This window comes from Nothoprocta perdicaria, unplaced genomic scaffold (genome assembly GCF_003342845.1).
Source record: "Nothoprocta perdicaria isolate Ctin4 unplaced genomic scaffold, notPer1 scaffold_181, whole genome shotgun sequence".
Taxonomy (NCBI): Eukaryota; Metazoa; Chordata; class Aves; order Tinamiformes; family Tinamidae; genus Nothoprocta; species Nothoprocta perdicaria.
In genome coordinates this window covers 461,784-475,707 of record NW_020454994.1, presented here as the reverse complement: position 1 = coordinate 475,707, position 13,924 = coordinate 461,784, and the positions used below count along the sequence as shown (strand labels likewise).

Sequence of the window (13,924 nt, the reverse complement as noted above, 5' to 3'; positions counted from 1 at the left end):
TAGCTGAGATTAATAACACAGTAATAGCCTTCCCTGCTTCTGYTGTAATTTTTGTCTCTGTAGGTAATTGTTTTTTTTAGGCATTACTTGAAAACTACAGAGTATACATATATAAACATAAAAATAAAAGAGCTTTCTAGAAAAGAAGGAGAAACTGTACAAATGAGCATTCCACACTTTCACAACAACTGCATATATTTAATTTTTTCAGCCATATAACCTCTGAAGTATGATGCTCTGACTGCTTTATTCTGCCCTGAAAGTTAAAACAGAAAAATGGAAAGGGAGAGGACAAATGAAGAGGTTTAGTTGGGACTGAAGCAGGCTGAATCATTACTGCATGTCTGGAAGAGCTAGAAGCATCTGCTCCTTTGGATCAACAGCAAAATAGGGAAAGTAGATGGGAGATGGCAAGGAGGGTGTTCACATCTATGGAAAACGAATTTAGCTCTAAAGATCAGAATTATATTACATGAACATAGGTTCTCTCTTGATTTGTACACATCCTACTACCAAAAGGTAGCATTTACTACAGCTATAAACCCAACCAGCTGTGTGATGCACCCGGTTACTTTTGAGTGATATGAAGTGATATGACCCTGAAGGATGGCTCTAGTTTTGATTTATGTTCAAGCTATTGCCACAGATCTCATGCCAATAAAGACAAAATGTGTATGCATTAAATCTAATACAAGTTAACACCCGGTTACCATTTCGTGGGTCCTCCCTGGAGGTGAGAAAGAATTCAAGCTAGCTTCTTTAATAAGTTATTCAAACTAGAGAAAAACAGTTTTACGCAGATATGATGGATTTAGGCTTGCACAGCATTTCAAATGAATGATGTTTTTAAGTACAATCGGATGGTTAACACTGATTTCAACCTCTCTTTCTAGAATGTATCATCATCACACACAACATCTAGACAAATAAAAAGAAAAATACATCTACTCATGATAATGCCCAAAAACATTGAAGTCACAGGCTTGAATTTACTCCAAATTGTAAATGAAAACACTCATGCATGAGAATGATATAGCTRGAATGAGGGCCAAAACATTTAACATATTATTATGTATCTTCAGGCTTTTTCCTGTCAAAGTGCTCAAAGTCAGCTACCCCTGTGAATGCACAAATGACATCCTGAACCGAATTACACAGGCCCCAGGGCCATTCACTCAAAGACTACAAGTTCTTTTATAGTTTGTGCAGGAAGGAAAAGAAAAAACCCACGTCTTTTCACTTCTTCAGTGTCTTTTTCAAGTCTCAGCCTTGTAGCTGAGCTACAGCACTGTAGCTACAGTGTTATTGGGTTTTTTTCCCACTTATCGTCACACAACCCAGCAGTCTCTTCAGGACTGAGAGCTGCTCTYGTTTCAGGTAACATCCCTTTGTTTATAGCTGATGATATTCAAGTAGGATGCTCAGTGTACAAAACTGCATTATATGCTTTTCAAGACAATTATGACAAATAAAAGCAACATTCACCACAAAAAATCTGTATTGAAAATGCTTAACTAAAATCCACACAATGTAGCTCTGTAAAGAGAAGCAGTAACTTCTACACRGGGTATGGAAAGAAACTATTATCTTCAGATAATAGTTTGGAAGAAAAAGGATACAAAGGAACTCATCAATTTGTTTACAGGCAAGTTTATTTTGGGTTAATTAGAATGATTTTTCTAATCAAGCAGCTGTTAGAAATGTGTATGAAAGCAGAATTGGATAATCATCACTAGAATTTTAAAAAACAAATCACAAATGCTTTCCTAAGAAGTCATTACTGTGCAAATAATGCAATATTTTAAAATTCTAGTGTTACCAAATTGGACGTTGAAAAAACATTTTCTTAAAAATAGCGGTTTTGCCCTTTTTCCATACCACCTAAATTCAATGCACAAATTCCAACGGGTTATTGCTTGGGCCAAAAGCAAAGCAGAAAGGTTTCTTTCCCTTCCCCAGTCAAGGAATACTCAACCTCACCTGAAATACCTCTCTCTGACCCTCCCATATCCTGAAAGACACAGATGACCCTGAAAGCCACTCTATAACTATTGCATATGTAACTGATGACACTGACATTTCTGTACATAAAAGATTTTGTCATCACAGACCTGCGTTGAAGCCTCTGTGGATTTATCACAGAAGCTCAAAGCTGAAATCAAATTTTACAGTGATCTACGGCTAGTCTTTTAGCCTTGAAACCAATAATTAAATAATAAAAATTACACCTGTTTACTTTGAATACACATGCAGAGCACATTATCAGATGAGAGACAGCTGGCAGCCTGCTGTAACTACCAGGATATAAATCTTGAACATCCATACATTAATTTTGTACGGGTAAATAGCTGCAAAAAGACACAGCATAAGGTTTCCTCAGCTTTCTGAGCAGGCAAAAAATATTATTCAAATACTGCAGTGATTAATGGAAATACTATGCTGCTGGGGACGAGATAAGCATCTGAACAGAACAGAAAGCAATTAGAGAACAAGAAGCCTTTAAAAAGCAATAAACAGTCTCCACTCTGGGTAAATTACTCAAGGCTCACCAGGAAACTTGACCATGGGGAAGCAGAACAATTTGCTCTCGCAAAACCTGAAGCTGAAGGTGATTCACTCCTTGCTCAGGGGTTCCTCTAACTTGCTGCTCTCCCAACACTTACCGTTCCCGGTCTTGCTCGAGGGCTTTCTGCTCAGCTTCTAGGCTGGCCTGCAGCCCTGCCTGCTCGCTGCTGCTGTTGTTCAGGGTTGCCAGCTTCTGCTTCTGCTCCTCAATTTCAAAGTCGATGGTGGAACGACGCTGCAAAGCCGAGTGCCTCCTTTCCAGCTTGGCGACAGCTTGTTCCAGAGCCTCTCTCTGCTGTTTTTCCCTTGACTCCAGGATTTCCTTCTCCTTTTTCCGCACTTTTTCTTCCTGGCGAGCTACGTTGGCCGTGAATTCAAATGTTTCTTGAAGCTGCTGCAGCTGGTTTGTGCTAGCTCTGTATTGGGCCAGCTGCTCTTCTTTTTCTTCTATTTCTTTCTCTATTTGATAGAGAGTATTATCTAATCCTAACAAGCCTCTATCAAGGACTTCAGAAGCTCTTTGCTTTTCTTCCAGCAGAGCTGGCAAATGATTATTTTTCAGGTATTCAAGCTGGCGTACTTTAGATTGCAGCCTATATTCTGCTGGCTTTATCTTCTCAAACTCTTCAGACTTGAGTGCAACATCCACAAAGTTTTCATCCTCTTTCTTAACAGTATCTAACTGTTCTTCGTACAGAAATTTTAAGTGGTCCAAAGCTTCTTTTTCATGCGCTATTTCCTCTTCCAGGTGTTCCATCTGTTGAACTAAATCCTTCTCTAAAATATTCAACKTCTCTAGTTGCTTTCTTTTAAATTCTATGAAATTATGCTGTGCTGTTTCAAGCTCTTCGCTGTTCTCATCACCTTCAGATCGGGCTTCCTTGACTTTCAAAAGAGATTCCCTAATATCTTCAAGATCCTTCTTCTCTTCTTCAACTCTCTGAACATCTCCTCTCTTCAGTAGCTCTATCATGATCTGTTTGTCTCGAAGCTGTTCTTCTAGATGAGCCACTAACATCACCTGCTCCCTTTCCTGATCTTCAAGTCTCTTTTTTTCTGATTCCAGCTTGATATACTGTTCATCTTTTTCTTTCTTAAGCTTTTCCAGTTCTCGGAAAATCTGCATTTTCTCTGCTTTCTCATTATGATTAAGTTCTTGGAGTCGCTGCAACTCTTCTTTCACCCGGGCAAAGATTTCTTCCTGCTGCTTTTTCTTTTGAAGCTCTATCTCCTGTTGCTCCCGTAACCTCTCCTCTTCAAATTTCTCTTTTTCAGCCAGCAAATCCTTCAGCCTGCTCTCAATGTGAACACTTCGCCGTTTCAGACTCTCTTCTTGTTTGCGAATTTGCAGCTGTACTATTTCTGTTTCTTTTCGCTGCGACTCCACTTCTTGCTGCATTCTTACAAGTTCTGCTTTGTCAGATCTTTGCTTTTCTTCCATTTCTTCTATCTGTTTCCTACAATAAAATATTTACACAGGAGATTTCAAACCTTCCTCTTTTTCTCCCCAAAAGACAGCATTTCCCTAAGATTCAAAGATCTGGACAAGGATTCATTTGAGAAGAAATTACTTAAGACGTAATTGTTCTCTGTGATCAAATTTTAGAGAATCTAATGGGTTCCAAGTGAGAAGAGACTCGAGACTTGAAGGTTTGTTACAATTTTCCCATTAATAAAATTGCCTGAGCACAGATAAAGACAATGTGTCAGTTTTGAAGAAGTCTGATAAATTAAAATAGAAGCAAAGGAACATCATCAGAATCTGAATTCAAATCATATCAGCACAACTGAAAAGAAAAATATTGGTGTCTTCGCTGTATTTTTTTTTTTTTTTTTAAAAACAGCTTCTAATGGCTCGGAGTTATTCTTTTGAGTTTACATAATTCAGTCCAATTATATAGGCAGATGTTTCAAAACTGAGAGAGCAGTCTAAAGCTGAGAAGGCAGAAAGACTTTTTCAGTTTATCTAAGCAAGACTGATCTGCAAAGTGCTGAGATCAACTGCTTCTCAACATCTTAGTAGGTACGATGAGGCAGAAAAGTCAGTTCAGTTCATCAACTGACCTTACTTAGTCTTTCAAACTCATTTCTATAAGTCTATGACTGTAGTTTTATTTACTTTAAAAAAAGCAGAGTTTGAAGTGGTATTTTTCTACCTTCCTTTAAGGATCCATCCAAAGCTAACTCAAGTTAAAAACAAACAAAAAGTTATTTGCCATCTTTTAAAATAATACTGTGGAAATTGGGAAGGAGAACTGTAACTTACATTTAGACAGCACATCTTCTTGATACTTATATTTCTTTTGCTAAAGATCACATTTAGCTACAGCTCAGCATGTCTACCTGGTTACCAATCAGTGAGAATCAACAGTTCTTCAAGAAAATAATTAAGGTATTTGAAACCTCCATAGAAAAACAAGATAAAATTATCTAAATCATGATTCTCTGCCTGCTGATTAGTGCTGTGATTCAAAATTAATGGTTAAATGAGCCCACAAGGGTATGTGTGTGTGTGTATATATATATATATATACTCATATTATTTTTACATTTAATATATTTTCACTTTGACACACACACACACACACACACGTACGCATAAAAAACAGAATAAAGCTACCTTTTACTTTCCAGTTTTTCAAGCTCCTCTCGTTGTTGCCTCTCAAATTCTAGCCTAAATACAGGAGAAGAAAAAAAAAATCAATAAAAAGCATTATTTCTTTACAAAAAAGATGCACATCAAGAAAATGAAGATACTGTACAATTCATGGTGCCAGTTTAAAGGATTGTTATAATGATGGAAATTAAAAGGTTTTATAAAACTACTGCCTACAATAACTGACAAAATATTTCTTTTATTAAGGTTACAAATTAGATATCATGCTGCCTGACACTGGTGTAGGAACAGAAAATTAAGTGAGGGGAAAAAAATATGGAGATAAACAAGACAGATTAATGATTAGCAGAGCTTCTGCAAGTTAACTACATGCAGACATGGCAATCAATACATAGAAATTGAATTTCTCTACCTTAGACAGATGGGTCCTTTCACAGGGAAAAGACTGCCATGGGAGGTAGASGGAAACAGAGTGATCGATTAAGAAAGGAATTGATAGAAAAAAAMCAAACCCACACACATTAGCAATAAAGAATATTTTAAATTTGACAACATTTTGCTTGATCWGAGGTTAAAGGGAGCAGTCAATCACATTACAGCTCAAACTCATCAGCAGGGCTCTCAAACTTCATGCAACGTGGAATATCCAAGCAYGGAATGAGACACAAACCCATTTGTCTAAAATACTTTGAGACTTCAACRTAATTAGTTTCACAAAGTGCTGAATACTTAGGGGAGAGGATTTTCTGTTATTGTTAATTTTRGTGCATATTACCATTGCAAAGAACTCCTCCTTTGATTTAATTGCCTTTGAAAAATCCAAGTTTTCAGAAGCATGTTTTCCAAAATAAAAGTCATCAGTTCTTTTAAGAACATATCTATCTATCTACATATACATATATATAAAAATAGTCAACTAAATGCAGATACATACAGTTATTTCAAACTCACTACCAATTTGTAGGTTAGTGATCGAGCTTATAAACTATTAAAAAATAGCAAGAATGYACCATAAGAATGCAATTACGTAGACAGCTTTTTTTAAAAAAAATTAAATACATTTAATATGTCTTTCTGAAATCATACCTGTGCCTATGATGGAAATGAAAAACTCATTAAGTATGGGAAAAAAACATAGTAGCATCATGTTTCTAAGGCAAGATAACTGAACTTCCATTCATAAATGCTCAAGAAGGATGTTTCCATCCACTTGGAAAATGGAGAAACACAAGTTTAAATATTTATATTTTCTCTTATTTCTCAAAAGTCCACTTCAAAAAGGGCATTTATTTTTTAAATACACAATTCAAAACAATCACACCTTCATATAAATATCTTACCAATAGCACTTCACATTTACATTAAGGTAAAAGTTACAGTACTAGGAGAGAGGAGAAGCACTTGATATTTTTAATTCTATCACAATTGCTGTAACCCCAATGGAAAATCCACAAAGTTATCTAAGATGGAGAACAAAGGAAAAAAAAATTAAGCTAGTTATGAAGATGGGAACCATTTGGAAGTGGTTATTTCTTAAGGGAATATTGCCCTTTTTAAAAAAAAAAAAAAGAAAGAAAAAAAAAAGATTACTGCCAATACTTCTGGCAATCCACAGCCAGAAAAATGAGAAAAATGAGAATTCTCATGAGAATTCTCAAATAGAGAAAATGAGAATGAAAATTTTCTCATAGAGAAATGAGAAAAAAAATGAGAAAAAAATGAGAATGAGAATGAGAAAATGAGAAAAAAAAAGAGAAATGAGAAAAAATATATATATATTTAATGCCTTTCAGACAAATAAAATGTAGCCCCATGATCTGAAGGTCTGTTGCAGCTTGGCATCTTATTGCTGTGTAGACTTTCTGATGCACAAGAAGGTCTGAGCTCCACTGGAGGCTCTTCTACCGAAGGGTCAGTCAAGGCATCTCCACCCATGGGCATCAATAGCCCTCAAGATGCAGCCCTCACAGTAGGAGGACACCAGCAATGGCCATTTCCCTTACCTGGCTGCCCACTTGCACAGTCTGTTTGGCAGCTTTCTGCTTTGGAGATCATTAGCCCTCTGCAATATCTGCTTCCAACTGCTTATCAGTGCTGAAGTTACAGGATAGGAGATGTATTTTCTTTTGGTTTCTCCTTAATAAAAAATATTCTCGCATAACTTCTACTCCTTTAATAAATGYGAGCGTTGCAGTGAATGGAAAAAAAAGTATTATCTTGAAATTACAACAAAGGCAGATATTAAGACCAGAATCTACTCTTTCTTCTTTTGTAGAACTGCCACAAAAAAACTCAATCTGATCAGGGTAGAATTAAATGGTCACCGTTTTCCTGGGAAATGTGGCATATATAGAGATAAGAAGAGYGCAGATAAGCTGCAGAGAAAAGGAAGCCAGTGTCACCAGCACGATCCTGCAGCAGCTTGATTTACACAGAACAAAAGTGTGAACTGCTCGTACATGTGTTAGGAAATACTGAATATTGGCAAGGCTACAAAGAGAGCGCAACAGTACTTCAGTAGCTTAATTTGTATGATTAATAAAACTAAATAAAAAACCTACATTCATGAGAAGGTTAAGACTTCCCACGAGTGGTTTTAGAGTTACTGTAACAGAACTTACAAAAGATCCACAAATCTTTTTAATAGATTTATGAGTAAAACTTATTTAAAGCTCATTTGCTGAAGCTGTGCTGCATGACACCAGATTAATGACACAGATCGGGGACCAGGAGTACAAGGAATTCTGCAGGGTAAACCAAAATTTTGTGCACCTACATACACATACGGGCAATCAACAAGCAAACTTAAATGCACAGAAATCCCACACAAAGAACAGCCATATGAAAACACAATTATAGAGAGCTACAAGAACCAATGAAAGTTGCTCTGGTCAACACAGGAGTGAGGAAATACTACTGTCTTTTATAAAGAATAAACCAGGTAGTCCAAGTCTTAGGCTGCTCCTACTGTTTAAATAATAATAAAATCCAAGCCAAACTCTTTTTCCATCTGTCCTTTCCTAGCAGGCAGCATGCTCCTCATCACCCAATGACTTTGCTAGAGGTCTCTTCCCTTTGAAGACCAGAGACCAAGACCAGAGACRAGGTTCCCTGAATATGTTTGGCTCAGGTTGAGCATGGACCCCCTGGCAATAACAACCGCCGCGGCCCTGCCCTGGTTCAGCAGCATCCCCAGCTGGGAGGGAAGACCCCTGCACAACGTCCAGGTCCCTGCACGATGTCCAGCTCCTTAGGATGTTGTGGATGGAGCCTCCCTGTCTTTAAACCATGACTGTGCCCGACGCATTTGCAGGCTGCGGTGTGTGGCAAACACGGCATGGATGTTCTCACTTCCTTCATGACCGTAGCCACCCGTCATCCTTAAAGTGATGTTYGCTGCAGAATCACCTCTCTGGACAAGCTCACCATCTGACCAAGAGAACCCCAGTGCTGTCCCAAAGGAGCAGATGGAAAGAGGACAGGGTTAGCATTTATTTAGGCAAATCAAACGTTGTCAGGGACCCCCAGCCTGAAACGCTGCTGTAGGCAAAGTGCAGTCCATAAAGACACATGAGTAACGRAACAGGTTTCTTCCCCTGATTTCCAAGATCCAGGCTCAGCTAAGCAGCACAGCAAGCTTCACAGGCTGCCTTGTCTTTACAGCAGTGATAAAAGCAGTTGTATTTGAAATTATTACTCTTCTATTTTTAAATCACTGATATGTTAGGACAAAGACAGTCTCTGCACCGTGTGGGTAATGTCTTTTATCAGGTGTGCCATATATTGTTTTAAACATTGTGAAAGTGTCTGAAGATAGGGATAAGAGCCTAAATTATGAATGCACAACCGTGAGCATCCTTGCTTAGAGAAAAACAGCTAGAAAACAGTGATAATGGAACAACCACAGACAGCTTTTATTGCTCGCAAACAAGTGACAGTCAGACAGGCTTGTGKTATTTCAACCAGCCTTAAGCACAATCCTAATTTGCATTTGCAAATTAAGCAAGACAAAACAGCCATTCTTGCGAGTCAGCTCACAAGGATTAATTGAATGCAGACGAGCAGGGGAGTATCAATAATTAACTCCCTGCTCAGAGTTTAATGCCTAGTAAAATTCAGGTAGGAAAGTGCTTTGGAATACAAGGATCATCTCACCTCTGTTTCAACAAGAGTAGCTCCCTCATAATGACACAGAAGGAGGGAAATGAAAGTTAAAAGAAGTGCTAAACAGGAAGAATTGCAGTGTTTCTGAAAATCACTGAGTACACCGATAATATAAATATATTAATTGATAATATAAAGATATGAAACATACTGTATGCTCTCCAGGAACATAAGGTGGTTTAAGATCTGATAAGGAAGCAAGAAGATATTTTCCACAAAACACACAAAGCCAAAATGAATCTGGTGCTATCTATTCCATCCCAGAAGCAATTAACTTTGGATGCATTTTTATACGGCTCACAAAAATATAATCCCCTCTATCAAACATGATTTGACAGCATCTCAACTCCTCTGGCAGGGAAATCATTCTACATTCAACTGGGCCGAAGTGGCTGGGCTACAGCCGAAGTGATGCTCGAACAATGTGTCCTAGTCTACACAGGCAGCCTGCAAAGGCGAGGYTGATATTGTGCTGGATAATGATGTTATTAATAACAGTATTCCGGGTCTGGAAAGAGTTGAAGGCAGCAGATTGACAATCCAAAGTAAGRGAAGAGCAAGGAGCTTTCTCTAGCTCTCAACAGCGACTGCCAGTGGAAGATCAACTTATCTGAGAAAGCTGAAAGAGAAAAAAAATCTACATTTTGACCTTCTCTTTCATCTCTGAGAAAAAGATGGGTTAAATCTATGAGCAACTAGTTCAGTGTCTTGAGTTGTTTGTGAGTAGCAAGAGGGCAACAATCACACTGGAAGCAACACTATTAAACATGCCCACGATACATTATTTAACTTGAATTTRGCATCATCTGTTCTATCTTCCTAAACTCTACTGCACACAGAGCAATCCCATGTTAAAACTTAGGAATAAAGCTGCACTATTCAAGGCTGTCGTTCAATTTATGAACTATTTTTCAAAAGCACATTGATGGGTAAGGAGGTTCATCTCATTCTCAATGCAAAACACAGGCACTGGYCATTGAAAAAAGGCAAAACAAAACAAACAAACCACCACCAATCACCTCTAAACACTTTAAGAACATTGGTAAAAACATTAAAAACACTTTATCTACAACAAGCACTCTATTTCATTTTAACTGTATAATAAAATTGCTTTCCTTATCCTACTCTAGCCACTTACTAATAGGTATATAAACGAGAACCTAAGACACTAATTTTCGGGCATTTTTATGCTTGTTTTGGTATTAAATGAGCTTTAGAAACCTTCTTTAATTTCCAGTTTACAATGCATTTTGCTCAGGAAAAAAGAGCTTGTAATTCTCAAGAAAGTGCAAACGTAAAATTTGTGGTATCATAATGGTGCTGGACGGCCTTGGTTATAATGCCAAACTTTTTCTCCTGAAATCCAGGCATTTGATTAGTCTCAGATCTATCTGTGTGCTGATGCAGTTGTTCTTGTGGCATTTAAGAAGTGGATCCCTTGCAAAAGCAGGTTTGCAGCGTGATGGAAACCTCCTCAATGTCCTTTTATGCCATATTTCAGCACAGACTTGAAATATTAGTTCAAATACATTTTTTGACAAGTTCTTATTCAGAAGCCCATTATTTAGCATGCACGTAGTATTAACTTGAGAAAGAAATTTCTATTACTGCCACTTGAAGCATTCCAACCACTGAAAAGGAGAAGTGGTGCAATTTATACACCTGCATTTCAGAATTTACTCACCCTGGATTATAAAGCATAACTGCTGACAGGTTCTCACAGGATTTTGAAAGATCTGTCATAGACAAGCTGAAGGAAGACAGCAGCCCACTCTGACAACAGACCACAAAGTGAAAATATTAGACAAACACTTCAAACAAACCTGCAAACAAACTCTCCCTTTCACTTGATGAAAAGAAAGGATAAAGAAGTTGAAAATAAAGAATAAAGTATCATCCTTATGTGAAGCAAAAACAAGCAAACAACTCATTCGATCTCACCTTTCTTTTTTCTCTTAGCTTAGCAGCTTCTTTGGGGTGGTTAAAGCGAAACATATTGGTTCTTCCAAGCAATATAACAGCACCTGACGAGGGAAAGAAAAAACCCACACACCATTTACTGACAACACCTTGCACCAGAAAATGCCAACTACTTTTGCAGTCATCCCATACGTAAGCAAAGACTTTCATAAAGAATTTCAACTTAGAATTTAAAGGAATAAAATAATTAAAGAGTATAAAGATGTATGATCACAGCTATGTGAACTGCTCTAGATGTGTCTTCATTCCTTCATATTCCTAGTTAAAAAAAGAAAATTAAAGCACAAAAAGCAAACATACTCATGCACACAAAGATTTGTCACATTGATCAGTTGATGAAGCAGTGAAATAATAGTAGCATTTACTCCAAACTTTTCTTAAACACTCTCTCAACACTGCTGCCTTGGAGGCTAGAAACCAGCACGTGCCAGATGAAATGAGCATGTCCATAACTAGAGCTGAGGACAAACTAAGTGGCACTTCTCTGCTCCTCCTCTCAGGCAGCTCTGAATCCATCTGGATCTACACCACAAGGAGGAAACTTAGCACAAGTCTGATTAGCAGGAGAGAGAAGAGATATGTGCCTGTCATACGATACAGAAGTATTCAGTACACTAATACAACCAATATACAGGTTAGAAGAGAAATTACAGCTTCTCCCCACTATAAGTTCTGCTTTCTTAAGCATAACAGATAATACTGCATGGTGCTGCTTTATGTCTTTGTATGCTTTATATTTTTATCTTCTTCCAGAATTTTAGGGAAAACTGTATGATTTTAATTCATATTTGACAGAACTTAGGCTGTGATGGTGCTTCTTCCCTATTCAGGAAAAAAATCCATATCAAAACTGTACTGTTCTGTAAAATATTTGCTATGTACATCAAATACATTGATATTACTAAAAATACACCCCCCACATAAGTACACACACACACACACACACACACACACACACACACAGAGAGAAAAACAAGCAATAAAGAAGTCAGTATTATTTGGGGAACTTTTACCAGGTAATTTAGCTACTTTCCTCCCATACATAAGTGGCCAGAAAAGCAAAATGGCCATGAAATAAATAAGATCGAATATCACTGAGCATCACRTTGATCAGTATTTTGAAACTACCAAAACATATGTATCCAAAATTAATCTCTCTAATATTTTAAAACTTATTTGTAAGTAATGAAGAGATGGCTTGACAGTTTGGCCTAAAAAGTGAAAACTCAGTTTAGATTGAAGATAAATTGAAAATAAATCTTTAGGTTGAAGAAAAGGACAAACTCCTAGTGTGTGATATATTAATTCAGTTATCTCTAGAAATCCCAACAGAAAAATACTGTGGATGGCTTAATTTACACAAAAAGAGCACATTAATGAGAATTTACAAATGCTGGAAGTAATCTGAAGAAGGAAGTATTAATTACCATGCCTCTTTTTTTTTTTAATCTATAATGTAAAACAGTCTTAAAGCTTAACACATTTTCAAATGAATAGTTATTAATAATAAACGGAAACATTTAAATATATCAGCAGTTAATCAGAGATATCTGAAGCAGATATTTAAAGATACTGGCACTTCATGCTGTGACACTAAATGCTATCACAGCTAGGATCTGTGTACTGCACACAAGGTGTTAATGTGGTTATTTCAATGGCTTTTCCCATCTGATGCTGTTTTGCTGGCTCAAGTCTGGTTAGACAATCTACAGGGCAGCTTAGGCAGCAGGTTTTCCATGACTTAGTAACTCAAAAGCAGTGTTTGTCCCTTCTTTTGAGGTGCAAATTTCTTTAGATAGAAAAAAAAAACACTAAAAKAAGAAAAAAAGAGGTTCCAACTCTACACTAAACAAAAGCAAGTCATTAGGCAATGCACATGGGTTTGTTGGAGACAAATAACATCCAAACTCCTACCTACTTCTGAGGCCTCTCAAACCCTTCCTCTCTTGAAATGCTAAAGCAGACTAAAGCAGAAATGATTCACTGCTACTCTTTCTATTTGCCATTAATGCCAATGCTTCTAACGCTAATCATTTATCAACAGGATTTACCCAAATATAAGGCAAAGAGGATTGGGCTTTCCCTGCAGAAGGTTCTTCTGAAAAGCATGACCACCTTATGTTTCCAGCTGAAGAATCTGTCTCCTTCTCCATAATCTTGTTCTTCAATGTTCCCTTGCATGTGGAAACACGCAAGGTCAGCAAGTGCAACAGGCACCTGTCCCAAAAGCTACTGCATGTTGGAATATCAGTGATCACCACCTGGGGCCAACTCTTTACTGATGCCCTGAGTTAAAACCCTCTACTCAGCTGGTCGAGGCCAATTTGCTCCACTTGCAATTTCTGCACTGAAATTACAATTCTCTAACCTTCCTCCATTAGGGTTGGCTTTCCCCTTTGGGCCATTTTACTAGACCTGCAGTAAAGAGATACTCTAGCTGGATCTGCTGCTATACAAGAGGATTTGACAACTCAGTGTTAAGCAGGACTGGTCAGCCTGAAGCTCCGAAGAGAAGGGAAAAAAAGATACCTGACTTTATAATATTAAAAAAAAGGGAAAAAAAGGGGGAAAAAAAAAGAAAAAAAAAAGAAAAAAAAA

General features: G+C 37.4%; 1 protein-coding gene across 1 annotated transcript in view; it reads right to left on the bottom strand.

Annotated features, from left to right (window-relative positions):
• KIF16B (kinesin family member 16B) overlaps positions 1-13,924 on the bottom strand; it is a 113,381-nt gene that overhangs the window by 46,078 nt on the left and 53,379 nt on the right. The window contains exons 15-19 of the mRNA XM_026036600.1: positions 11,288-11,370; positions 11,031-11,119; positions 5,595-5,627; positions 5,186-5,239; positions 2,664-4,022 (exon numbers count right to left, since the gene is read on the bottom strand). Of these exons, the coding sequence (XP_025892385.1) occupies positions 2,664-4,022; positions 5,186-5,239; positions 5,595-5,627; positions 11,031-11,119; positions 11,288-11,370 (1,618 nt within the window). The remainder of the gene's footprint in view (positions 1-2,663; positions 4,023-5,185; positions 5,240-5,594; positions 5,628-11,030; positions 11,120-11,287; positions 11,371-13,924) is intronic.